Source organism: Rutilus rutilus (assembly GCF_951802725.1).
Source record: "Rutilus rutilus genome assembly, chromosome: 15".
NCBI lineage: Eukaryota > Metazoa > Chordata > Actinopteri > Cypriniformes > Leuciscidae > Rutilus > Rutilus rutilus.
The window spans coordinates 15856100-15883381 of record NC_140220.1 but is presented as its reverse complement, the minus strand read 5'-3'; the positions used below and the strand labels follow the sequence as shown (position 1 = coordinate 15883381).

Genomic DNA, 27282 nt, shown 5'->3' with positions numbered 1-27282 from the left:
TAACGTAACCTCGGTTCTCTCTAGAAGAGGGAACGAGTATTGCGTAACCTGCCGTGCTTGCGCCACGAGCTGATCTCGCTTCAGTCGATGAAAACCAGGTAAGCAGCCCCCGAGCCCTTCCTTTTATACGCTAAGCCACCCCCATTCTGGCGGGCTGTGAACCTGTGATAAACGCTGATGGCATTCACATGTGCATTAAGAATTGGTTCTATAGTTATGTGCGTTTGAATATATGTGCGCAGGTTTGTAATTCCCTACAAACCAAGCCTAAACAATGTACTGGTCTTAAATTATAAATTTTGATACAGAATTATATTTTATTTTGTCATTTTGGGGTAGGTACGCGAAACAAATTTTCCCGACAACGCTTTATCTGTAGAGTGGGAATGGGATCCTTCATAGGGGAGAGACTAGTTGGCACTTCAACACTGTGTTGTCATCGGGTCCAGGCGAAGGTCCTTCGTCAGATCTGGATCCGGCAGGCTGCGGGAAAACCTCGGGATAAACAAAGACACTAAAATTAGCATAGATGCCATTCTTCTTATGATGTAACGAGTACATCAGGATTTATGGGAAGCGTTCCCGGTTCCGGCTGACCTAATCTATGCAGCCTAACATTGAATTATAGAAGTCTTATGTGAATGCTAGGTCAAAAAGATGTGTCTTTAATCTAGCTTTGAACTGACAGAGTGTGCCTGCTTCCCGGACAATGTTAGGAAGACTGTTCCAACGTGTGCTATTCAGGTCTCGCTTGCGCTATCAACACTCGGGTGATGACTGCTTAAATGACTGTTCAATGCAAGTGCCCTATGCTCGAATATGACCAAAGTTTACTAAGAGTGACAGAGAATGTGTATCCATCGACAGAAACATGCATTATCAGAACTTTGTCTGTCTGTTAATTTTCAATAAACCATATTATAGAAGCGTCGTCAGATTTAAGAACCGCAGTGCAAGTGCGTGCCGATCCGTGGGTGGAGAATGGTATTTTTTTACCGAGAACCGTTACACCCCTAATGTACGCAAGTCCGCGTACAGTGCGCGTGATGTAAATATCACACTGCATGAAAAGGGTCATATTTGGTAATATCTGGCCATGGTAAACTGCCGTGTAATTTTGGGTTTGCCGGATGCACACGGAAAATATCTTGGCCAATTTACACAGTTTACACAATTTAGATTTCCAGAAATACCCCAGATACTTGGCCTACATGGACATATACAGGAATCCATGGAATTCTATGGACATTCACAGCTGAAACACTGATGGCTGTCAGGTGTGAAGACCTTTCATATATTAATGACCTTGCAGTTAAAGGAATAATTCACTTAAAAATTAAAATTCTGTCATCATTTACTCGCCCTCGAGTTGTTTCAAACCTATATGAATTTCTTTCTTCTGCTGAACACAAGTATTTTCCTACTATGGAAGTCAGTGGGGTCCATCAACTGTTTGGTTTACAGACATTCTTAAAAATATCTTTCTTTGTGTTCAGCAGAAGAAAGAAATTTATACAGGTTTGAAACAACTTGAGGTTGAGTAAACAATGACAGAATTTTCATTTTTAAAGCTACACTGTGTAACTTTTTAAGTTGATTCTTAGCAAAAAACACTTTGTTCTATCAAAAGTATATGTGCTCATTCATGTGTAATTACTTCCACCAACTAATAAAGTATTCTCGTAAGCGTAAAATCTGCCATTTATAATACATACGAGCGAGTCGCTCGAATTGCGGAAGCCATTTGCGCCTCCATCTTGAAAATACATTCGCCAAAGAGGGACATACCTGGAAATTCAAGCTTCGCCTTTCGCGTTTTACACTCAGTGACACCGTGACGAATGCGAGGGGGAGATTACTCGCGACTGCCTGCAGATTTGAAAGATTGCTGAAGATGGAGGATAACTCCTATTTTCGAGGACATGTAGCAGAGTTGCCAAGGAAGCGAAAGAGAGAATTAAAATGTCAACGCGACAGGCAAATCAGCAAGACCAAAGTCAATATTGGAGTAACTTTTCCCAGATGGAAAGAGCTCATGAGGAGCAAAGATTTTAAAACGGACGCTGAAGTTGCCTGCTTTCTTCTCGACAGGTAATTCAGCCTATTTGTGTAAATTCAAAGTTTTATAGTTGCTTGTCTAACCATAGCCTGGTTGTGCATAACGCCAGAACGACCTCTAGTATAATGGCGCTTTTCCATTACCAGTACCAGCTCGACTCGACTCGACTCGACTCGACTCGACTCGGCTCGGCTCGCTTTTCGCTCCGTTTTCCATTGCAGATAGTACCTCCACAATAGTACCTGGACGTCATAGCGACGCCGCAGGAAACTGCCGTGACTTAATCTTTTACGCGAGACGCGCCCGCTACCCACACACACACAGGGCAAAGGAGGAAATCGAGTGTATGCTGTTTTTGTTTTTGTTTTTGCTGTTTTTTATTCAGGATACTCCGTCTGGCGCGTGCAATGATGACGCAGTGAATAGTGACGATTCTCTCTGACCAATCAGCAGTCTGCCGTGTTTTCACGTCACATTTTAGTATCGCCTCAGCTCGCCTCAGCCCGCTTAGAACCTCGCCGGAGGTGGTACGAAAAAAAGTACCTGGAAGCAGGTACAGGTACAACTTTTACACAGTGGAAAACCAAACAGAGCCGAGTCGAGTCGAGCCGAGCCGAGCCGAGGCGAGCTGGTACTGTGTAGTGGAAAAGCGCCATTACTTGCATTACTTTTCCTCACGTCAATGGTGAAAAGTATTGTTTACCTTGTAACATAAATCTGTGCTGCGACGGATCACAGGTGATGAATAGTTTTAAAGGCGCAATTTTTGCAAGTTGAACTGGAAGCCATGCTAATCTTGGAATAATACGGCCACCGTAGGAGTTAAAACGCCCTCGGAATTGAAAGGAAAAGAAACTAATATTCACTGAGTAGTCATATACAATTTCACCACTAGATGGGGGAAAATATCACACAGTGTAGCTTTAAGTGAACTATTCCTTCAAGGTGCTTGCTGTGTTCTCAGATGGAGGGAGGGGAGTATAGCTAGCTTTATCATTTTTGACAGAGCCATTAGAGAACATAGCTATGTATGATTTATAATTTGAAGGCATTCTCTCTCCCTAGCTTCATTCTTCTTTCCATATTATTTCACAGAAATTAAGACCCGGTCCTTTACTGGTGTAGAGGGACAGTTAATGTTGTTAATAATAATAATAATAATAATAATAATTCGTTACATTTATATAGCGATTTTTCTGAGACCTCAAAGCGCTTTACATAGAAGGGGGGAATCTCCTCAACCACCACCAATGTGCAGCATCGACTTGGATGATGCGACGGCAGCCATATTGCGCCAGAACGCCCACCACACACCAGCTTACTGGTGGAGAGGAGACAGAGCAATGAAGCCAATCAGTATATGAGGATGATTAGGAGGCCATGATAGACAGAGGCCAAGGGGCAAGTTTGGCCAGGATGCCGGGTTACACCCCTACTCTCTTTTTCGAAGGACATCCTGGGATTTTTTTTAATGACCACAGAGAGTCAGGACCTCGGTTTAACATCTCATCTGAAGGACGGTGCTCTTTTGGCAGTATAGTGTCCCCATCACTATACTGGGGCATTAGGACCCACACAGACCACAGGGTGAGCGCCCCCTGCACACCTCTTCCAGCAGCAACCTGGTTTTCCCAGGAGGTCTCCCATCCAGGTACTAACCAGGCTCAGCCCTGCTTAGCTTCAGTGGGCAACCAGTCTTGGGCTACAGGGTGATATGGCTGCTGGCCAGTTGTGGTTTCTTTAGCAGTATTTCTACTAATATTGATTAATGCCCCCCAAAAAGTCAACGTGTGTTATGACGTTATGACGTGTTATTATCTTTTCCTGGACAATAACAGTGGAACTGTTCAATAGCTATATTTAGTCAAACATATATATATATATATATAAACTATATAAACTATCATACTTTCAAAATATATCTCCCCTGAGAAATATTTTATGTAAAAAGTGTGTCAAACAGCCCTGGTGTATGTGTGTGTATGTATATATATATATATATATATATATATATATATATATATATATATACCCCACCCCCTGTTTTAACTTAACCGGTCGATCACACTTCTTGAGGAGCCGTTTTTTAAACACACCAACAGCTACAGACTTGAACTCTGTAAGCCTGCACAGTTTTAAGAAAAATCCACTTCAACATCATGCACAAACCAGGTAAGTCTGATTATCTATGTTGTGTAAAAATAATATATTTAATGTCAAAACTACATTTATACAGTATTTTTTCTCAAATAATGTTTCCTCGTTTTCACAGTATCCTACACACAAGACTGGGTCAACTCATCTTCTGAGATTATAAACAATAATCGAAGTTAAGACGGTTGTTGCAATCTTTTAATATAAATAATAATATAAATTTGTATAGTTTTACTTATCGAATTACATTTTTTTTAATTTTTTTTAATTTTTTTTTTTATGGAAAATTGTATTTTTCATCTTTATCCTAAAAGATGTATAATGAAGCTATAAGGAAGGGGTATTCATAGTTTTATTCCGGAAAGGCCCAGCTGAAACACTCAATCAAGGTTGTGGAAAAACGCCAAAGAGAGACAACAGAAAGTTTAGAAATTGACATGATGTAACTCTTTTTAAATAGGCTGTAGTGAGTATTGTCAGTGATTACATTACTGTTATTTTGCAGTTGCTGGAGATGAGGTCAACAGAGACGAACACAGAAATGGTGAAGCTCAATGGAAGATGTTGTTGATGTGAATTCACGCAGGAGCTACAGTGAGGACTGGAGTCTGCTGGAACACATCTCATGTGTTATTTACTGCCTTTGTTTGACATCTTTGATTCAAAGAAGATATTTTTCAATGTTGTTTTCTGACTGTTTTTATGTTTTAGATACTGTTTACTATTTCTCCCTAATAAAGACAGACAATCAATTATTGGCTAAACAATTTTTTCTTTCTGCCCACCTGGCCTGCAACCAATCAAATCACTCAGCTGTAAGGGTTTTGGGTGGGATACATTTTAAATGTAACCAATAGTGTCACTTTGCTGTAAGGGTTTTGGGTGGGTTCAATTTTAAGTTGACCAATGACCTTTTGTGGAAAGTCTGTGTGCTCAGTGGCCCAATAGCTGTCTGGTTAAGGTTAAGGTCCCCTGACAAAATCCTTGATGGGATTACTTGCCATGGCAACAGATGGCTGTAGCATGGTAGAATGCCTCAGCAACATACCTCCGAATTGGTACCATTACGGAAGTATCCAAACTCGTGGAATTACTTGTGGATACTTCCAGAAATCATGTATGCAGGAGTTTACTAGTCCGGATGCACCTCTTTTCATGCAGTGAGAATAGTATGAGCATACAATATGCACTCTGTCCGTTTTTTGTAACAAATGGTTAAGGATTGATAAAATGATAAATGATTACAAATTAATAAATTAAATCAGTTCTCAAATTAGACCGGTCACACATGCGAATGTGTTTTGCACTAACCAGTTGTCCACAAGGTGCCAACACTGGCACGGGCCAATGTTTCAGAGTATAAAATGAAACTAAAGAGACGGAACAACAACAAAATATCAGACTACTACAACAACATACAACCACATTGACAAGCACTTATGTGAGGGGGTTATGAGATAGTCCCAACTTTAGTTTAAAAAAGCTGAAAGTAAATTACGCATACATAACCATTGCTGCAATAAATTTCTATTTTAAATATTTACCAAATTAGAAATAATTAATTGGAAAATATATCAATAAAATTATTTATAAAATAATTTGAGCTTAAAAATATGTAAAATAATTATTATAGTTGTTTTCATATTTATATTTTTTCATTTAATTTAATTAAATTGTTTCTCAAAAAAAGGCAAGATAGCAGTTATGTTACATACAGTACACAGTGAATAAGACATAGCGGCCAACTGGAATAGTTTAAAATGTCTAGAGAGTCACGCAGAATACACACGTTTTTTTTGCAGGGTACAAATGTACAGTTCAGAAGATTAACCAAAGATTTGCCAAAGTTGCAAGGTTTGTGGAATTAAATGTTTATTAGATATTCAAAAATGTATTGTTTGAATTAAATAGATGCGTATTTGCAGACAATGAGGAATTATAGCATTTGCCTTTCTTTTACTAATACTTTTTTTCATACCGTTCACTTTCACGGTTCTGCCTAGTATTCTTTCTTAATTTTTTAGACAGAACTGTGTTCTTAGCGATGTCAAATTAAAGTCCACTTCCTACACTTATCGTTGAAATGGAAACACTTATCCCAAAATGCAGAATATCGGCCAATACATTGGTTGATCAATAGTCCGGACCATCTTTGCACCTGTATATAGCAGTGACCACTTTCACCCAATGCTTGTTGTGCTATCATGTATTTTTTGCTTGTTAGGAAAAGCAACGTGGCAAAATCAGACTCTGTTGGATTCGACTGTAAGCCTTAGTTGAGTCTTTCTGGAGTTGTGCTGTTTGTGTGGTGAACTCATGAGCATGCTTTGTTGTTTCCAGATCAGATTGGTAGAAACCCTGGTCTCCAGGCCATCTGGGATGATGAGAAACAGCGACGACGGGAGAAAAGTGAAAACTCTCATATTGAAATGCCTGAATCACAAGGTGAGAAAAGCTCTTGAGTGCAAAAAGCATTATTTTTGTGCAGCACCACTATTAATATTAATTTACCATGCTGCCCAACTCTGTTTCGATGGTTACTGTTTCAGATCGAGGCTTTGTAGAGTTTGCAGAGAGTGAAAGAATCTTCATGAAGAGGTTTAAGGAAATTCTCAGGGAAAATGCATTTGACGTGTGAGTGAAGTTTATCATAACTTTTTAACAAATGTTTTTCTTCCGAGTCTTGAGGGACAAAAGAGATTTCAGTGAGATGTTTTAATCACTACCCAGTCTCCTGACAGCCGTGTAGAAATCTTTCAGAAGAATGGGGGGAGAAGGATGCTGGAAGAATTGAATTGCGTAAGTGCGTAGGTAGAAAGTTGATGTTGATTTTACTTGTTTTGTAGGACTCAGACTGGGTCTGAAGTTGATTCTTTTCCTGAGCTCTCACTCTATCCTGCTGTGCTAAGCCCAGATGACTTGCCTTTCACACCTGCCAGCCAAGTGGATGTGCATCAAGATGCTATCAAAGGTGAGATGCACAGTCTTGAGAAAGATAACACAGATTTTGTGTTCAAACTTATTAGTGGTGCTTACGAAGCAAAACATCACTTTTATTATCTCACATGCTTATTAGCGTGCATCACTGTTATATCAAATGCTTAAAGGGCACCTATTATGCCCCTTTTCACAAGATGTAAAATAAGTCTCTGATGTCCCTGAGTGTGTATGTTAAGTTTTAGCTCAAAATACCCAACCGATAATTTTTTACAGCTTGTTTCAATTGTAAATTTTTAGGGGTCAGAAAAACGCACCGTTTTAGCGTGTATCCCTTTAAATGCAAATTAACTGCTGCTGCCGGCCCAGGGGGCGGAGCCTTACGAGCTTGCGCTAAGAACCAGGACAATCTCATCTGATAATATCAAAACAGAAACTCTCAGTAGTGGTGTTCATTTCGACTCGGAGTCGGACAATAATGCCCACATAGCCAGAGAATATATGCTGTATGGAGATAGAACAGGAATAGTTTAGTTTAATTATGGTTATTTGTCATCTGCTTTTATCCACTATTAATACAAGCCTGCTGTAGCAGACCCCGTCCGAATGATGACCAAAATATACTGATGAGTTCAATTAAGTTTATTGTACCTCACACAAAAGATGAAGCCTTAGTTTTACTCCAGAAAATCACTGTAAGAGCCGAATAAACACAGTATATAAGTGCGCATTAAAGTCTTATCCATAAACTCTCTCTCTCTCCCTTTCATTATCATGGAACATACACAGCGAAATACACAAAACACTCGTTAGAACTAACAGTAAACAAATATATACACACCTTTTCAGTGGGTGCTTAATCAACTGGTAAACTGTATATCCACGACTGGATGAGCTGTCATGAAGTGCGCGCTCTCACTTTCATTTTTGCCGTGATCAGTAACGTTAGGCCTGTCGCTCCGGAGACTGTAAGCTGAATCACGAACAGTACAGATCCATCCTCGAGTAACAACGAGAGTAAATGAAGACTGCTAAGTTCATTCTTACATCCAACAACAAAACACCTCAATCGCTTAGGAGACATTCTTGTCTACAGTTGCTCCAGCGTGGAAACAATGGCGGACTGTGTCCAGCTCACTCAGGGTGGGTGTATGCTCAAACTGCAGTGTCAATCAACAGTCGTGGGAGGGGCCTGTGCAAAGTGACGTCACATTGCCCCAAATCTGAGAACAGCTGGTTCTGAGACAGTGCTTATGATTTATGGGGATTTAAAAAAAAGGGTGGTCATTTTATCATTATAGGGTGGTTGTGTACACACACTGCCAACACACATTTATGTTCAAACACCATGTAAAAGTGAATTTTGCATAATAGGTGCCCTTTAATATTAGCGGTGCTTGGGAAGCAAAGCTTTTAAAGATGTGTTCTAAGATGGTTGTAATAAAAAAATAAAAAAAATAAAACTAAAGGCTTGGTTTGAATATTATAAATGTGTGTAAGGGTTAATTATTGATTTTTCTACATATTAATATGTCGTCATGAGATGCCTTATTTTATTATGTTGGCTTTAAAAAGGATGTCAATCTCCTTTTGAGATCAATTCTATATTAGAAATATCATTTCAATTTGAAGCATTAAAACTGAGATCGGCTAAATAAGAAATGTTTTTCATCGAAACCTCCCTGAAACACTCACACACATAAAAATTTGTCCATGGAAACACAACTACCTAGACTTTTATAAGTAATGAGTAAAAAAAAAATCTTGTAACTAGACTTGAAGGTCATGAACTGCATTTTTTTTATAATGTTTCCTAGGGTGCACTTACAATGTTAGTATGATACATAAAAAAAATGGTCATAATTTAGAAATAAAAGACATTTTTCTTCCTCTGATTTTAACCCTCTAATATGAACACTCTTGTTTGAAGGGGCATGTCTGCTGTGATTGGCTAACATCTTTGCATATGAAACAGTATACATGTATTACATGTGGAACTCTCTCGAAAACTTTTAGCACATTTTAGCACAATGTTAGTATGATACATAAAAAATTGTCATAATTTAGAAATAAAATACATTTTTCTTCCTCTGATTTTAACCCTCTAATATGAACACTCTTGTTTGAAGGGGCGTGTCTGCTGTGATTGGCTAAAATCTTTGCATATGAAACAGTATACATGTATTACATGTGGAACTCTCTCAAACTTTTAGCACATTTTACTATTACAGCTCTCAAGGTTAACTAATCAGGAAGTGTTGATTATAGCATTATATTTAGATCGTGGCATAAAAGGTTGCAGTAACGAGCATTGTAGCCAATCACAGACATGTTTAGTGCATGACTGCAGTGATCTCGTCATTACAACTCGATTTCTGCACTCACACGAATGCTGTCATCATAACTAACAGTGCAAACACGATACAAATAAGAGATTCGCTGATTATAGCCTGAGTTTTGGCAAAAGTCCAGAACTGATAAACTCACGCTGTTTGATTGACAGCTCTAGCTATTGTAAAGGGAGCGTTCTTTGATCACTTTCTATATATAATTTAATCAGTTTATATTACAGATTGTTTTCATCCTACTAAAATGATTCATTACATAGCAGAAATAACTGGTCACTGGTGATTGTGGTTAGACATGTACATATCAAGTGATCTGTAACAAAGCAGTAGTGACACAGTAAAAACTTTTTCCTCACATAAGTCAAGTCAACTTCATTTATATAGCGCTTTTAACAATGTAGATTGTTTCAAAGCAGCTTTACAGAGATAAACGTATAATTTAAGGTAACAGAGATTGTTTTGGCTTTATAGCGGTTCTTTAATAAAGTTATTTTCCAGCTAAAGTTCGTTTTGATTGATTCGCGTGTTATTAAATTAGGGGCCGCTAAGACGGCACCATTCTCTCTACACAGACTTTAAACGCGAACCTGTGATAAACGCTGATGGCGTTCACATGTGCATTAAGAATTGGTTCTATAGTTATGTGCGTTTGAATATATGTGCGCAGGTTTGTAATTCCCTACAAACCAAGCCTAAACAAAGTACTGGTCTTTCCTTCGGGGTAGGTACGCGAAACGAATTTTCCCGTCAAGTATCGGGATGTTAATCTATGTTCCAGCGTGTGTTTTTCCACAACCTGGCACTGCACAAAATTTTGCACTCTTCAAAGGCATGTTTATCGCTTAGGCTATACTTGACTATAACACTGGATCGAGCAACTATGTTATTTCCCCTACTGCTTGTAATGCGTGAATCAGTGGGCGGGGCTACAGTGGTGACGATGTAGAAGTAGGCGTTCTGCAGAGGTGGGTTTTCACCTATCTATGATGTCATAAATAGGCACATTCCCAAACGAGTCGTTCTGATGACTCAGAATGAAAGCTGTTTTTGGACTAACAAGGAAGTTTTCCGTTCTGAAACTTACAGGATATTCTTATAATATAATGACCTAAAAGTTCAAGGAAAATTAGATTTCTCAATTCGACTCTAGGGCTAGGTGATACATTTTAATAAATTTTAATTTAGATAAACGCAACAACAGCCAGTCAGTCTGAATGGTAATTTAATGTCTTTTTTATGTTTAAATAAGAGAGTTCCACGTCAAGGATATTTTATCTAATATCTCTGGTTTATATAAAAAAAACTCTAAATTTGAATGCTTCTTACTTGATCTCACAGCAATGTTATTAATTCTGTGGCAAATTCAATTGCTTTCTTCACTGGATCTCCCAGCACTGTGTAGTAACGGTGCCACGGGATCGAGATCGGCCCGCGGGAGTAGCTCGCGCTGCACTGACCAATTTTTGGTCCGAATTAATAAACGGTCCGTGGAAACCTGGCAATAGATTATAATGGGTTCTATCTGAGTTTTATTTTAAATAAAAATAAATAAGTGTTGCACCACTTCATTTTTAACATAGATTAACAAATCTGGCATTAGAATTCAAACCTGTGATTAAAACCTCCATTTACACTGAATTTTTTTTGCCATGATAGATTCGCCATTGTAATTAATAACATTCCATTTCCTTCTTTGTTGACCACCAGAAACTCTCTCTTTGACATAAAGTAGCTCTTGCTGATAAAGAAAATAAACTGTCTTTTTAAACTGCTATGTAGCGAGACTGTACTGATCAAGCAGGTGATGAAAACAGTGCGGCAGCGTGTGCAGATTTCATAAGCCTGGAAATATATTTATAGTATCAATTAATGGAGTAATATGGTAGCATAACGTATGACAAAACAACCAAGAAAAAAATAAACTGGCATGATTCAAGGAGTGACTGTCTCTGCTCTTGACAGTGCTGCCCTGTCTTTTTGAGCGCCACCCAGTTGCCACGCGTGGGCATGAGAAACGAGAGGCGCGGCAGCGATCAGTGGCGCTCACCTCAAAATGTGGATGGGACATGTCCCACCCGGAAATTACGCCTATGTTACCAACCAAACAAAAGCACATTCTTTCCATGAGTGTTGTCACGAGTCACACTCTCGCTGATATCTGATGATTAGTAGAGGTTCAGTAAATAAAATAATTCAATAAATACCTATTTACAATAAGCACTTAACTTAACTATTAAATAATAAAATAACTTCTAAAATCATCTTGAAAATGCTATCTCATGAAATAAAGGTTAATCCGTAATTTCTTTACAATTTAAAGGTATACACGGTGTTATTGCGTCAGTCATTTGTGAAAGTCTAGTGGTTGAAAGCTTTTGGCAACATTAAATCCAGGAGAGAAGACCATTCTAGAGAAAGAGCAAGTAGAGAGTTTGAGTACACATAATATCTGAGCGAGAGCAGACAAGAAACATGAGACTGTATATTTGAGAATGCGCATCCAGTTTTGTGCGAGAGTGAAAGAAATCCGCCTGCGAGTTGAGAGATTTGTGCTTGCGCATTACTTGGATGCGCTCTCGACATTTGTCATTAAAATAACACCATAGAAACGGCCTCAAATAAACTATAAAAAAGGTGAAGATAATCGTATCTGAAAGCTGCAATTGATTTTTTTATTGGTTTAAATCATTGGAGAATATCTCGTATCTCGTACAGCATCGACACTATGCTCCTCACATGTAACTTTAAAGTGCCCCTTAGGGTGGTCCTTATTTTTAAAGTCTCCAATTGTCATGCTCATAACCCTTCAAATTGTCCCTTTATATAAGAAAATACAGCATGCAAATTTTTATGGCAGTAACATAATAATTACTGGTAGCTCAATAGCTTTAAACTTTCTGAGATTTTGATGATTTTCGTAAAAACAGATCATTTGAATTGGTATTGTACCTGGCTAGTAAAATTCCCAAAAAATCTCCATAAAAGCATCTAATGCACCATATATTCCTAAATATGTATTTTAGATACATATCTCAGTTTACTTATTGTAGAAACTAAATCCAAATTAATCCATCCATGACCCGGTTTAGCAGATTTACCTTTCCTGGTGGAATCAATACATATTTCTATTGATGATCACCTTGGTTATTGTTTGGGTTTAGAGCACATTTTTTGGTTAAAAAAATTACATTACGTTCCTTGAAATTGACCCGGAACTTTGGCCGAATCAAGCAGATTATTAGGAGGCACAGCCAACCATACATGCAATGAAAGTAGTCAATGATCACGCCGAGAGAGGAGTGGCTCTGATTAAAGAATACAATGGCTATCTCACACACTCTGAAGAACAATTGCAGTTTCTCCTTCATGTGGTGGAAGATCACCGACAGATCTATCCAGACTGCAAAAAGTCAACACTGGCTGCTGAGCATCAGATATGAGGGACTGTTGAAAACTTTGTGCTTTTTTTGAGATTGTTGTCATTGTTGCTCTGATTTCAATAAAATGTAGTTCATTTGCAGTAACTTTTAATATTACTTGCATATCACAATAACGCCACACAGCTTAACATAGGCAATCTTCCACATGATTGAGCTACCTCTAAATATAATTTTTTTGTCAATTTTTTTTGCATATTTCTAATTTTGAAGTTAAAAGGAACAGTTTAAGAGGTTAAGACACTAACATTTTGCACCAAAAAAAAATTGGACTTGATAAGAACCACCCTATTATGCTATTTTAAAGATTCCTAATTTTGTTTTGAAGGTCTCCTACAACAGTTTTACATGCATCAAAGGGTCAAAAAACGCTTTCATTTTCTCATAATATTCATCGCACATCACATTTATCAATGATTCTCAAACGACTCAATGGGTGAATCAGTCTCTCTAAATCCCTCCTTTCCACGAGCCTACTCCTATTGAGTAGAGCCTATTGGCCAGACAGCCGAGTCTGTTATGATTGGTTTACCGCTTACAGCACCAAACAAATCACCACATTACCATGACTAAATTTCAGCTCCGGAGACTTCATCAATTTTACCATATCAATCCGAGCGAGTACGATGATGAAACATGGGAAGATCTAGTTATTCAACCCGAACCTCCATCACAAGGACGACTTGAGAAGGACGTTTCTCAGTGATACACTACTCAGTTTGACGTACAAGAAATGTACGTCATTTCTGTGTGAGATGTTGCAACATCATCATCACTAACAAGTGTATGTTCATCAACAAACCAATATGTATATTTCTAATTTATTGTGGTGCACATATGGGAACTGCATCATTAACTGTATCAATAACAGCGCATACGTTAACCGAGCACAAACTTGAATGACTGATGTAACATTAAAGTTTGCAAAACAAATCTTGCTCCATTCTTTATCATTACTCATAGTAAGAACAACAGACAATCTGCATTAATAGACACAGTTTTAGGTAATAGTGGCCCACAGCTGATTAGCAGAAGTATTTCAGTAAGACAGTAATACTACGTATTTTGAACACCTGGTAGAAAATATATACATCAACAATAAATCATAGTTACAGGTTGTGATTCTGAGGAACAAGTTGGTCCCAAAAAAGTCGGTACTGTCCCCCCTTATTTAATGGATAAGAGTTTTGTTAATCCTCATAGAGATTTGAGAAGCAATCGTCAGAAGGTTATACTGTTGCATGTGATTATATCAAATGGATAAATAAATAAAATGTGATTGATTGCCCATTGCTTTTGACTGATTCATTGAAATGATTCATGAGTTGAAAGGCATGCTGCACTATTATGAGTTTGGTTTCTTTTATGGTTTTTGCGTGCAATGAATCAGCGTTTGGTTTCTTTTATGGTTTTTGCGTGCAATGAATCAGCGAGGCTTATGCCAACGCAAAGACAACAGAGCTCTGATGATTCAGTGCAGGAAACACTGGCACACTGTATATGGGAAATTATCATGTAACACTGGATGCATGAAAATTGCTTCAAATTAAACCCTTTTACCCTTTCATTGTCACTAGAAAGAGTGACAAGCAGCTTCATGCTGATGAAAGAAAACTGCAAAAACAAAGAGACTGTACACAGTGAAAATTTGTGGTTTCTCTATGACTGTTTCACTTTTTGACAATGTCTGATGAAATGTCTATAATTTTTTTCCTTTTCACCATATAGATACAAAAAGGCATGGTGGGAAAGATGCTGAAGTGGCAGTTGTTGATGAAGAGGCCATTTTAAGTTTGTTGGAAAACAGTCAGACCTTCCTCCCTCTCTCTCAGAGAACCAACCAATCAGCAATACTTGGTACCGAGACTATCATAACAAATATAATATGATTCCACAAGCAGTGTTGTCGCACTGCAACTTTTTTTCTTAATCAGTATTTTAAATAAATCAATACATAAATACATCAAAATATATTTAAAAGATCATTTGTAATTGAGCAAGATAATACAATTGGTGTATTCAGAGATCATTTTAATATTTTATTTTTGTCTGAAGTTTGTATTACTTATCCCATTTACTTTTGTTTTATGCATAAAAAGATTGGCATTTCAATGATTTTTTTTTAATCGATATTATATTGAAAAACAACAAAAAAACCTGATTAAGAAATATTTTTTTTCAATTTTTTATTTGCATCTCTTTATATTTACATTCATTTCAGTTTTGCATGTGTACACATATGCATAATGCATCTGCTCTTATACATGTTCTTATTATATTTTTAAATTTACATTTACATATTCAACAATGTTTTTTTAAACAGACAGCAATCAAGACCAGGCCATGGTTGATCTGCTAGAAGCATTGGCTGATGATGGATTTAGAGCCGACAGGTCCCAGCAGCTGTCTGCTAGCTGCGGCTATAACAGTGATGATGAGGAAGCTGGGCCTGAGCTGGAGAAAAATGAGTCAGAGCTCAGTAAAATCATGTCACAAAGATGGGATAGTGACATGCCAGAACCCTCTGCCAGGAAAAGGTCACCAAATTTCACTTTTGTAATTGTCTGCTTTTAATTTTAATTTTAACTTAAATGATTAGGCAGATTCATTTGATCAGGAAACTCAATTTATTGAACCCTTTTTAACAGGCATTCAGAATAGGCCTCGTATAGCAAAACTGGCTGGTCCACAGCAGACAGATGATAGTGCGTGTGTATGTTATGACTGTGCATTATTTAATTTGGTGGCATGTTGTTTAATCATAATCTGTGTTGCCTCCCTGCACAGATTATGCATGAAAGAAGCAAATGAAAGCTCCAGCGAAGAGCAGCAAGCCTCATCAGATGAAGAGGTGTATTGGAATGGAAACAGTGCTCTTCTTACTGACTTGTCCATTCCACAGTTGGATGGAGCTGCAGATGAGAATAGTGGTAAGCTCAATTTTAATTAAGTATTTTAATGAACTACAATGACAAGTATGATTGCTTTTGGTGCAGTAGTGTATACATACTTGTTGTCTTGTTTGCTGTAGATTCATCACTAACAGACAAAGGATCAAGGACACATTCATCTCTAATAGCAACAGAAAAGATCCTTGGTAGAAGAAATGTTTTTCCAAATGAAGCTGTCCGTATGGAGCCACCGTCCTCTGCTAAAATTGTTCTTGAGTACAAATGTGCTGAACATAGACTCAATCAAGAGGATTTAGCAGATAAGCATTTAAAAAGTCAAGAGGCAAACGAATGTTCAACTGGATTAAGAGTTAACAAAGAGGTGCCATATATTCAACCAGTTAAACACCCAGTCCCTTCCAATACAGCAAATATATCTAAAATTGGTGCTGAAAAAATTGGTATGCACCCTTTGTACACTGGTGAAAACCAAGCCACTGGCCTTAATCAGCCAGATCCTGATGATTCAGTGTTTGGAAACTCTAAGCTTCCCCTGAGCTTAAAAAAATATACCAGTATTAAAAATTTGGAAAATAACCATTTATCTATCCTGGAGAATCACAGGAGCTTCTCTGTATGTTATTCTGAGCTGATGAGCTGCCCCACCAAGACTGAAATGGAACTCAGTCCAAATGATTGCAGAAGTACTGTGATAAGTTTTGACCAGACACAAAGCCCTGTGGAAGAGAGCCAAGATTTGGTCCCTCAAGAAGCTGAGACAGGACAGGGAAGAAAAGAGGAAGATGCTGGTGAACTGAAAATAAGATACGAGGACTACCAAGAGAATAAAACTGAGAGGACCATTGTGGCACAGCAGGAGGCACACTACAAATTTTTTCCCAGCGTAATTCTGTCTAATTGCCTGTCCAGACCCATCAAAAAACAGGCCTGGAGCAAGACTGGGGATGGTTGCTGTATCTTAGACAATCCTGAACAGCGAAGGTCAAGGTTAAAGTTGACCAAAAAGAGAACTACATTAGGTCAAAAACGGGTAAGTCCTGTAAGGACTCCATCTCCTACGAAAGAGGAAGCCACAGCGCTTCCTTCCATCACTCTAGACTTTCTCCCAGAAATGTATAAGGAGGTTGACATGAAAACTTCAGATCCACCAACTATTAAAGGTTTACTTGAGAGCTCAGTAGAGGAAAAACTTGCAGATATTCCCACCAAAGTCTCTTGCACAAAGGTGTCCTGTTTGCCAGGTAGCAAATATACCTTGCGGACCAAAAGAAAAAGGAGTTGCGACAGTGAAAAGGGGGATCATGCAAGTTCTGGTTCTTTCAAACAAGCTTTGGTGCAACATGAAGGCTTTAAAGGCAAAGATCATGTCTTCAGCCATAAAAAAAGGAAACTGGCTAAAAAAGAGCCACCAATCATCATCAAATATATAATCATTAACAGATTCAAAGGTCAGAAGAACATGCTAGTGAAGATTTCTAAAATTAAGGCTGAGGAAACGCACACAGTTTTAACACCAGAAAAGCTTGCCGAATACAAAAAGCTCGCTCCTCTCAAAGAATTCTGGCCCAAAGTGCCAGAGTCTACGGCAGTGAAGTACCCGCTACTTGAGCCAAAAGTAAAGAAATGTCCCAAACGAAAAACCAAGGTCAATCCAATATCAAAGAGGGCCAGCATCTCCCCAAGATCTAGATGTCCACGAGCAAATCAGACTAGGAGGGCAAAGCGTCCCAAAGCATTGTTAACTTTGCCAAAATTCCCCCCTCCATGGCCTTGTTATAACGATTTCACTGATGACTGCTGTACAGAGTATTCTGATGTGATGGTGGAGTTGGGTTATTTGTCAGAAAGAGCCCCCAGTCCTACTGATTCAACCCCACCAAGATGTTGGTCTCCTACTGAGCCTTTCCTGGAATCAGATTCAAATGATCATCTTATTAACCCCCATAATGATCCATGTCTAGGTTCACCCTATCAAGTACTGGCTTCAAAACCATGCCGAAGAGGTTTGTGGGATAGAAGCAGCACACCCAGGCCTAAAAAGGCTTCTGCTACCAGCCCAAAAAGACGAATTAATACCTCAACAAAGTCAGGGAACAAAGATTCTGTGAAAACTGAGGAGTCACAAAGGAGAAGTATTCCAGCAGCTTCAAGGAGGCAAAAAAAACAGTGTGAAGGTATTGAAGGGACTGTTCTCGGAGATGGCACATTAGCTTCTCAGAAAGGCAGGATGCTGAATGAGAAGCAATCCCTGAGAAAAAAGCAGGTCAAAGGTAAGAAGAGTAATAATTCACAGGCTTCACATTCAGTTGACACTGCACCTATTACTTCCTCATCTGATGACATGACTCCTTTCCAACATCCCAGTTTTAAAAAAAGCAGTCAAGAGGATCTTACTGTCAGTTGTTCAGACTCACAAACAGAGCACACCAGCACTGGAAGAAAGTCAAATCAAGATGTTTTTCTCATCAATGCCATTTGCTCAAATGACTCGCAAAAAGATTCACAGATTACACCCAATACCTGTATTGAAAAACCTCTGAACAGTATTATTTCCCCAGCCACAAAGTCTGTAGGTTATCCATGTTCTGTCATCACATACAGCAGTTCCAATTCAAAATCACAAAATACTAGTCAAGATGGGACCATTACAAAAAATCCCTATGAATTCAATTCAGATGCCTCTGGCCATGAAGAGAGCCCTATTATCGTACAGCATTCACAATCAAACAGAAAAGCCAACGTAAAGTCAAGAAGACCGCAAACAAGAAAGAAAGATACCGTAACAACTTTATTGGAGTCTGTTGATTGTAGATCCTCCCTTATGTCCTCTGTTAAGAGTGCAATTACAGATGGATCTCACACAGGTCTCACATTGCCGTCAGACCCTAAAAATAGGGAAATGTGTGTTCCTGAGATCCCTTCTGGACTGGCTGTCTTGAAGGAGCTTCTCCAGAAGAGGCAACTCAAGGCAGGAAAGGAACCACATAAAAGTGATCAAATGACTGAGATTGTGTTTTCTACCAGTCAATCAACTGATATTTCCAAACCAGGCAAATCTAGAAGAGCTCTTTCATCAACATCAAGAAAACCAAGGGGTGCAAGAATTAAAGTTCCAAAAGAGTTAAAGTCCAAAATCAGAAGTAAGAAAAGAAAACCGGATGATTTGAGAGTTGACTATTTTTCATCAGATGACAGTCCTGTGTTTTTGTCTGATCCTGGCTTTGACAGCTGTTGCTCTATTGAGGATAGCTTGTCTCCGGAGCTCCCAGACAATTACAGTTTTGATATCAATGCCATTGGCCAAACCGAGTTCTCCAGTCTTTATTCAAGTAACCAGTTTGTGTTAACTGACAAGCACTTGCCTCAGAAGTTCCTCAGTGATGTCAGTCAGGAGGCAATCAATGCCCTGGTTGGGTTGGGGGACAGATCACAAAAGATGTTTGACGTTGATGAGAACAGCAAGCATGAACAGGACTGGAACAAGTCTGGGGCTCTTAGTCCAGAACTCTTTGATAAGACATCTTGTGAAAATGGCAGAGTTTATACCAGTAAGGTATCTCTGTCTCTGCTTGATTCAGAAAAGATCTTTAGCAAAGATTGGGTGGGCTCTTTAGGTAAAATCCATGGCCTCAGCCACTTTCAGGACTTTCACTGTGAAAAGAGAGATGTGTTGCTTGACCCAGAACCCTTTTCCCCCATTACTTCTGCTAATTTTGTTTATAGTGGTGTTTCCCCAAATAGTGATCCCCTAGATGGCAGTTCAGCAACACCAAGCAGTTCCCCACGGTCCATCAACTCACTGTCCCTGCTGAAAAATGCTGGTCAGAGTTCAAAGAGTGGAGGAACTAACATTCTCAAACCTCTCATGTCTCCGCCTACTCGAGAAGAAATCTTAGCTACTTTGATGGATCTGGACCTCTCAGAAGCCACCTACCAGGAACCATTCTGCAGTGACCCATCAGATGCACCATTGAAGCCAAGGTAAGAACACACAACATTTATAATGGATCCACCTGCAGGAGTTTTGTGTTTGTATATTCAAATTTTTTAATTCGATTATGAAATCATCCATACTCATTCATACTGTTTTTTCAGGGAGGTTGGTGGTCGGAAGTTGATTTTGGAAACCAGGCTGGCGAATGAACTAGTTGAATTTCATGGAGACTTATCTCAAGATGGCTTAAATTTTTGGAAAGTTGCATTTTGTGCCATGACAAATCAAGCCTCTGCACCAATCTATGGGTTTAAATCATCTATATTTATCAAAGACCAAAACCCATCTTCTGGCAGTGATCACAAAGTGATCATGCTTCCCTGCAAGTGTGCTCCAAGCCCAGAAGAGGTGCAGCTCTGGCTGCAGGCCAAAAAACAGTATGAGTGCCTTCAGAGGGACAAGAAACAAATGTGTGGCCAGGCAGTTGCAGAGCTGATGCAGAGTACATATGACAAGATTTCATCTCAGAAAAAGGACTTGAATTCACCTTGCTCAGAGCATCATGATAAAACGCTTGAAAAAGCTTCAGAGTTGCAGTGTATCAGTAGGAATGGCTTAAGTTTACCCCACCTTTTCTCACCAGTTATGGCAGCTTCATCTGACACAAGCCCTAAGAGTGTGAAATGTACCTTGGACATGGAGACAAACAAAAGTTATCAGATTATCACTTCTCCAAACTCTCCTGAGATTTCTACATGGCAACAAGGCCTAGCTGAAATTAAACAAGATGAGGACAAGGAGGATTTTACTGATGGATTGCAATCCCCTGACGTGGATCAGTCTCAAAATCTCAATGTTACTGAAAATGTACTGCCGAAGGACCACTTGAGTCCATCACTTTTTCCCATTAAAGACCCAGATGTCAAATGCTCTTACCTGCTCCATAGCACACCTGTCCACAGGAGAAGCTGCATTGACGACGATGGGTCAAGCTGTAGTCCAATAAGAAATGAGGGTATGTTTTTTATGGTTTTCATTGGAGTTTAAATCTTTTAGCTAAAAGTTGTTCAGTTCTGTTATCAATAATGAATGGTGGCTGAGAAGTGCAGAACAAATCACAAAAAAACTGAAAACAAAATAAACTAAAACAAAACTATAAATTATTCAGAAAACACACCTAATTTGAAAACAAAATAAAAAGTTAGAAAACACAACAAGAAGTCATACAAAACTGAAAAGCTAGATATATTTTGCAAATGGAATATATACAGCTGATTGGACAAGATATCTACATCTATTCCACAGGATAAGCTGAAAATGCTGCAAACAGTTGAAGGTCGATTTGTGTGTGCATGTTTTAAATATTACAGTTGTATCTATGATAATTGTTTTTTACGATGCGAGATGAAAAAAAAAAAAACTTTGCAAAAAACAACAACAACAGACAAAAGCATGCCTTGTTTGTGTACAATTAAAATGTCCCTATAATTATAAGAGTTAGTTTTTTTGTATTTTTATATCATATGTTCTAGTTTAGCATATCACATGAGCAAGAGTGCTGTTTTTTCCCAAATAGCACAATTGCAAATGTGATATTGATTTTATAAAGTTAAATAAACAAGTTATTATTGTGAATATCATTTTAGACACAATATTGTCAATATTGATTATTTTTTCGCTATTTCGAACAACGAAAATAGATCCAAGCAAAGCCACTGCACAACTGTTGTGCATCTCCAAGCAACTCATACTTTTTTTATTTTATAAATTGGATGATTCAGTGACCCATTCATAAAGACTGTAGACAGTTGCTTTGTTATTGAATGAATCAGCCGCTTGAACGAATCATTGAATTGATTTAAGGACTCAAGACTGCAACTTGCTGCCACCTACTGGCGGTTTGAGTTTTTATATTTAATGTATAATTAAAAAATATATATATTTCAGTATTAAAAAAACATTAATCTCATAGCATTATGAATGTTATTGTAACAGCAGCATAAATGCATTCATGGGTAGAAAATGGAATTCTTTTTGGAAACTTTTCTTAGATTGTTGGCAGAGGCTATTAGCACCAAGTGCAAATAGTTTTAAGCAAATAGTTTTTTGGGTTGCTTGCGTTAAAAGCTAAACCTGCTGTTCTTTCCCTCTACACCACTCTCACTTTTTAGACTGGTTTCTTTCAAATTTTTGTCTGACCCAACCAGACAATGGTGGGCAGATTTACTGTAAAAAGTTTAGTTTTTTCCATAATTAATCGCTGTTAAATCGACAGCTGTAAAATTTACACATCCACACATGAATTCCTACTGCCAACTTCTTACTACCACAGCCTCCTTGTACTTTCTGCATATCTTGATTGACAGATGCCTCTTCCAATCAGCAGTAAGTATTCCATTTGCAAAATACCTACTCGCATCAATTTACAGATTTGTGACAACTTTGCAAATGTCTTAAGGAAATTGCATTGCTAAATTGCAAATTTTGGCAGCGATTGCAGTCTTCTGGGTATGATGCAACAAGCTTTGCACAAGTGTATTTTGGGATTTTTCTGCCATTTTCAGTGACTGAGTTCTGCACATTTCACAAATCTACTTATAAACTAAGTGTGGACATGACAAAGAGTGGACTTACTATAGTAAGTACATGTAGTAACGTGTAACTATGTCACTGGGCTTAAAAAAAAAGTGTTACCAAAAACTACCAAAAGTAATATATCAATAGCTTTGGTCACATCTGGTCAACATGGTCACAGCATACCTATGGCAGACACCCTCGTAATCTGACTTCTGTTGTTTTCAGAGGCCATAGAAATGTCTTATGTTACATAAGTTAAATAGTAATAAATATTCTGTTTAAATGGTTTTTGCAATGGTATTTAAATTAGTACAGAGAATCTTTAAAGTTTACTGGTATTAGTACAGACAACTAAACTTTTGGTATCGTTACAACTCTAGTCCCTAATGACTGGAATACCCTACATGACTTTTAATATCTGAACATACTAGGCATCATACACTTGTCGACTTTGTAATTGTTACAGAGAAAAACGTACTCGGTTACCTAATGTAACCTCGGTTCTCTCTAGAAGAGGGAACGAGTATTGCGTAAGTTGCTTACGCTACGGGAAAGTTGTCTTTCTTCGAGATCTGAAGCCTAAAAATTATCCTTAATTTTGTATTCATTGTCAACGCAGTGCAGCAGCAGGCAGACCACGGCAGGCTGTAAGAGCGTGCTCATTGGCTGCCCGGCGGCAACTGCTTAAGCCTACCAGTGAGCCCTGTATGACGTCACACCCTATCACCCTTCTAACCGTCAAGGTGGGTGTGGCCAGTGTGTATATAAGCAGGGCTCGTAGGCTGAAATTCTGGTTTTCACAGTCTGAAGCGCAAAAGCTCGTGGCGCGACACGGCCGGTTACGCAATACTCGTTCCCTCTTCTAGAGAGAACCGAGGTTACATTAGGTAACCGAATACGTTCTCTTACGAGAGGTTCTCTCGTATTGCGTAAGTTGCTTACGCTACGGGAACCCATTGTCAACGCCGTGTGCGCCGAGCATCCAGTGCATGAGTTCCAGGGAGACCGGGGAAAACAGCATGCCGAACAGGTGGCCGGTAAAGAAACGGGCCAACACATGTACAAAGCACTTCACTTCATATGAAAATAGAGCGGCACAGCCGGTCCATATATATCAATGTGAAAGATGCGGCCAGTAGCACGGGCCCGCATAGTACATAAGCACATATAGGGGAAAAATAGAGCGGTATCACCGGTCTATGTGTGGAGAAGATAACCTCAGCGCAACCGAGTGTAGGACAGGCGGCCAGCAGAGCGGGCCAGCACCAGTACACAGGCGCTTGGTGGGGGACAGAGCGGCATAGCCGGTCTGTGCAGAAAAACACTCTTCTCTTGGTGCCATACCAGAAATACTTGCCAGTACGAGAATGTGGTCTGCGCATGAGCGACTGGGCAAAACATACATGCCACTTATACTGACAACAGTTTAGCCTGCAAGGCGGGAACTTCCAGGTTATAAAACCTCACGAATGTTGATGGGGAGGCCCAACCCGCCGCCATACAAATATCGTGGATAGAAATTCCGCTGGACCAGGCCCACGAAGAGGCCATGCCTCTAGTGGAGTGGGCTCTGATACCCAAAGGGCACTGCAGGTGTTTGGAGGCATAAGCTGCTGCGATCGCGTCCACTATCCACCTGGACAAGCTCTGTTTCGAGGCGGCGAGACCTCTGGTGCGCCCGCCGAAAGAAACGAAGAGCTGCTCGGAACGCCTGAAAGCGTAAACTCTCAGCGCCCTAACGGGGCATAGGAGGTTATCACTGTCCCCGCTATCGGATGCTGGCAGAGCCAAAGGGAGATGATTTGCGCCCTAAAGGGGGTACCAATCGCTTTAGGGATGTAACCGTGTCTCGGGCTGAGAATGACTTTAGAGTCATTAGGTCCGAACTCGAGACATGCAGGGCTAACAGATAGCGCGTGCAGATCCCCCACGCGTTTTACTGAAGACAGAGCTATCAGAAAAACGGTTTTGAGCGAAAGGTATTTCAGATCCACGGATTCAAGTGGTTCAAAGGGAAAAGCCTTCAGGGCCTCCAGGACCAAGGACAGATCCCAGATAGGAACTGAGGGGGGCCGCGGGGGATTCATCCGTCTGGCTCCTCTGAGGAAACGGATGACAAGCTCATTTCTTCCTATTGCACGGCTGCGCGTCGTCTCAGCGAACGCTGCAGTAGCCGCCACATACACTTTGAGCGTGGAAGGGGACCTGCCCTTGTCCAACAGCTCTTGAAGGAAGGAGCGCACCCGCGGAACCTCACATGTGCGTGGATCAACGCTCTTAGTAGCGCACCATTTAGCGAACACAGACCATTTAGACTCATAGAGCCGTCTCGTAGAGGGAGCTCTAGACTGCGTGATCGTGTTTACGACCCCTTCTGGTAGCTCAACGGGTATCCGTTGATTATCCACGCATGCAGAGACCAGCGCTCTGGATGGGGATGCCAGATCGATCCACCGGCTTGAGATAGGAGATCCTTCCTCACCGGGATCGGCCATGGGGGTAAAAGTGCGACAGCCTCACCAGCTCTGGGTACCAGATTTGGTTCTCCCAACGCGGGGCTATGAGAAGCACTGGGTGGTGCGTTTCCCTGATTCTCGTAATGACCTGTGGTAACAGGGAGATCGGGGGGAAAGCGTACAGCGGGAGGCTGGGCCAGGTCCGGGCCAGCGCGTCCTCGCTCCTCGAAAAAAATATCGGGCAGTGAGCGTTGTCTTTCGACGCAAAGAGGTCGACATCCGCTCTGCCGAATAGGCGCCAGAGCAACTGGACTGTCTGGGGGTGCAGGGACCATTCTCCCGGGGGAATGATGTCCCTGGACAGTCTGTCTGGGCCGACATTCAGGTGGCCCGGCACGTGCGCGGCTCTCAGCAAGCGCAACGAGCGGTGAGCCCATACGAGAAGGCGTTCTGTCAGTTTGCACAGGTTCCTGGATCTGACACCGCCCTGTCGGTTCACATAGGACACCACGGACATGTTGTCCGAGCGGACTAGCACATGGTGATCCCGTATGAGTGGGAGGAAGCGCTTGAGCGCGTTCTCGACCGCCATCATCTCCAAACAATTTATGTGGAGGGATTTCTCCTGGTCTGACCAGAGGCCAAAGACCGGTTTGTCTTCGAACAGAGCGCCCCAGCCTGAGGTGGAAGCGTCCGTCGAGATAACTTTGCGGTGCGAGACGGCCCCCATTGTCACTCCCCGCTGGTACCAGTCGGCCGCTAACCAGGGCTTCAGTGCTGAAACGCAGCTCTGAGTCACTCTGATCTGGATGCGGCCGGAAGCCCATGCTCTGTGAGGCACTCGGGCGTTCAACCAGCGTTGTAGCGGGCGCATACGCAATAGACCCAGCTGAAGCACTGCTGCAGCTGAAGCCATACAACCCAGCATCCTCTGAAATGTCTTGAGAGGTGCGGTGCTGCCCGGCTGGAAAGACGTGGCCAGGCGTTGAATACAGCGCGTGCGCTGTATCGACAGGCGGGCCGTCATTGCCACAGAGTCCAGATCCAAACCCAGGAAAGAGGTTGACTGACTGGGCACTAAAGCGCTCTTGGTCCAGTTGACCGTGAGCCCCAGGCTTTCCAGATGGCTGAGAAGCACTGTTCTGTGGGCGATAAGCTCTGCCTCTGACTGTGCTATAATTAGCCAATCGTCCAGATAGTTCAAAATCCGCATTCCCTGAGCTCTCAGGGGAGCAAGAGCCGTGTCCATGCACTTCGTGAATGTGCGGGGTGCTAAAGACAGGCCGAACGGCAGGATGGTGTATTGACATACCTGACCGTCGAAGGCGAATCTCAAGAATGGCCTGTGACGGGGTATTATCTGGATCTGAAAGTACGCGTCTTTCAGATCGAGAGAGATAAACCAGTCTCTCGGGCGAATTTGCGCGAGGATCTGCCTGGTTGTAAGCATTTTGAACGGTCTTCTCATAAGAGCCTTGTTCAAATGTCTCAGATCTAATATTGGTCTGAGAGCTCCATCCTTCTTGGGAACGAGGAAATAACGGCTGTAAAAGCCTGTCTCGCTCATAGAAGGAGGTACCGGTTCTATAGCCCCTTTGCACAGGAGTGTCGCTATTTCTGCTCGAAGTAGATGTGCTACTTCCCCATTCACTCGTCTCGGTACGCGCATGAAAGCGCGGGGGGCGGCGAGCGAACTGCAGAGTATAGCCCTCTTTTACTGTGCTTAGCACCCATTCTGACGCGCCTGGAATAGCTTCCCACGCTTTCGCGGGTGCAGCCAGGGGCAGAATGGCCTCCGAGCTCTGATTGCCGCGCGTTGCGGGCTCGAGAGCTCGAAACGGAGGCGCGGGCGCAGTGCGCGCGCTCTTGGTGCTTATATGCGGCGGCTCGCATGCAGCGATAGCTGGCCGTTTTACACACAGTGTCCCGGTGGCTTTGGACGGGGAACATATAGTGTGAGGCGCGACGCGCGAGGGAACTCATGCGAGATGTTTTTTAGTGTGTGTGAGCGCTCGAGGGCGGGCACAGGACTTACATTTAAAACCTGACCGGTTGTGAGAGGCCGTGTAACAGAGCGGGCAGTGGGTAGGTGTGGGCACGGGGAGGTGGACACGTGACCTACTTTCAGCACTCGAGCGGCTTTTGGACGCTGGGCGGGGCTTTGTGCAGGCTGGTCGCGAGGACGGCGTGCAGCAGAGCTTGAGCGTCGAGGCAGAAAAAGGTTCATAGCCTGTGTAGTTTTCTGCACCTCCGAGAAGCGGTCCACGATCCCGTGTACCTCCGGGCCGAACAGACCTGAGGGGGAGAGGGGGGCGTTGAGAAACACCGCGCGCTCAGATTCCCTCATGTCGGCGAGCGTCAGCCATAGATGCCTCTCAGTAACAGTCAGAGAGGCCATGCACCGTCCGATGGCCTGGGCAGCGGATTTCGTGGCGCGAAGGGAAAGGTCCGTCGCGCTTCGTAAATCC

General features: G+C 41.1%; 1 protein-coding gene across 1 annotated transcript in view; it reads left to right on the top strand.

The window, feature by feature from the left end:
• Nucleotides 1-27282, top strand: part of rev3l (REV3 like, DNA directed polymerase zeta catalytic subunit) — a 128608-nt gene that overhangs the window by 61032 nt on the left and 40294 nt on the right. Inside the window, exons 7-14 of the mRNA XM_084433337.1 lie at nt 6554-6658; nt 6763-6847; nt 7060-7184; nt 14664-14792; nt 15259-15472; nt 15723-15865; nt 15967-19828; nt 19943-20796. Coding sequence (XP_084289463.1) covers nt 6554-6658; nt 6763-6847; nt 7060-7184; nt 14664-14792; nt 15259-15472; nt 15723-15865; nt 15967-19828; nt 19943-20796 — 5517 coding nt within the window. The remainder of the gene's footprint in view (nt 1-6553; nt 6659-6762; nt 6848-7059; nt 7185-14663; nt 14793-15258; nt 15473-15722; nt 15866-15966; nt 19829-19942; nt 20797-27282) is intronic.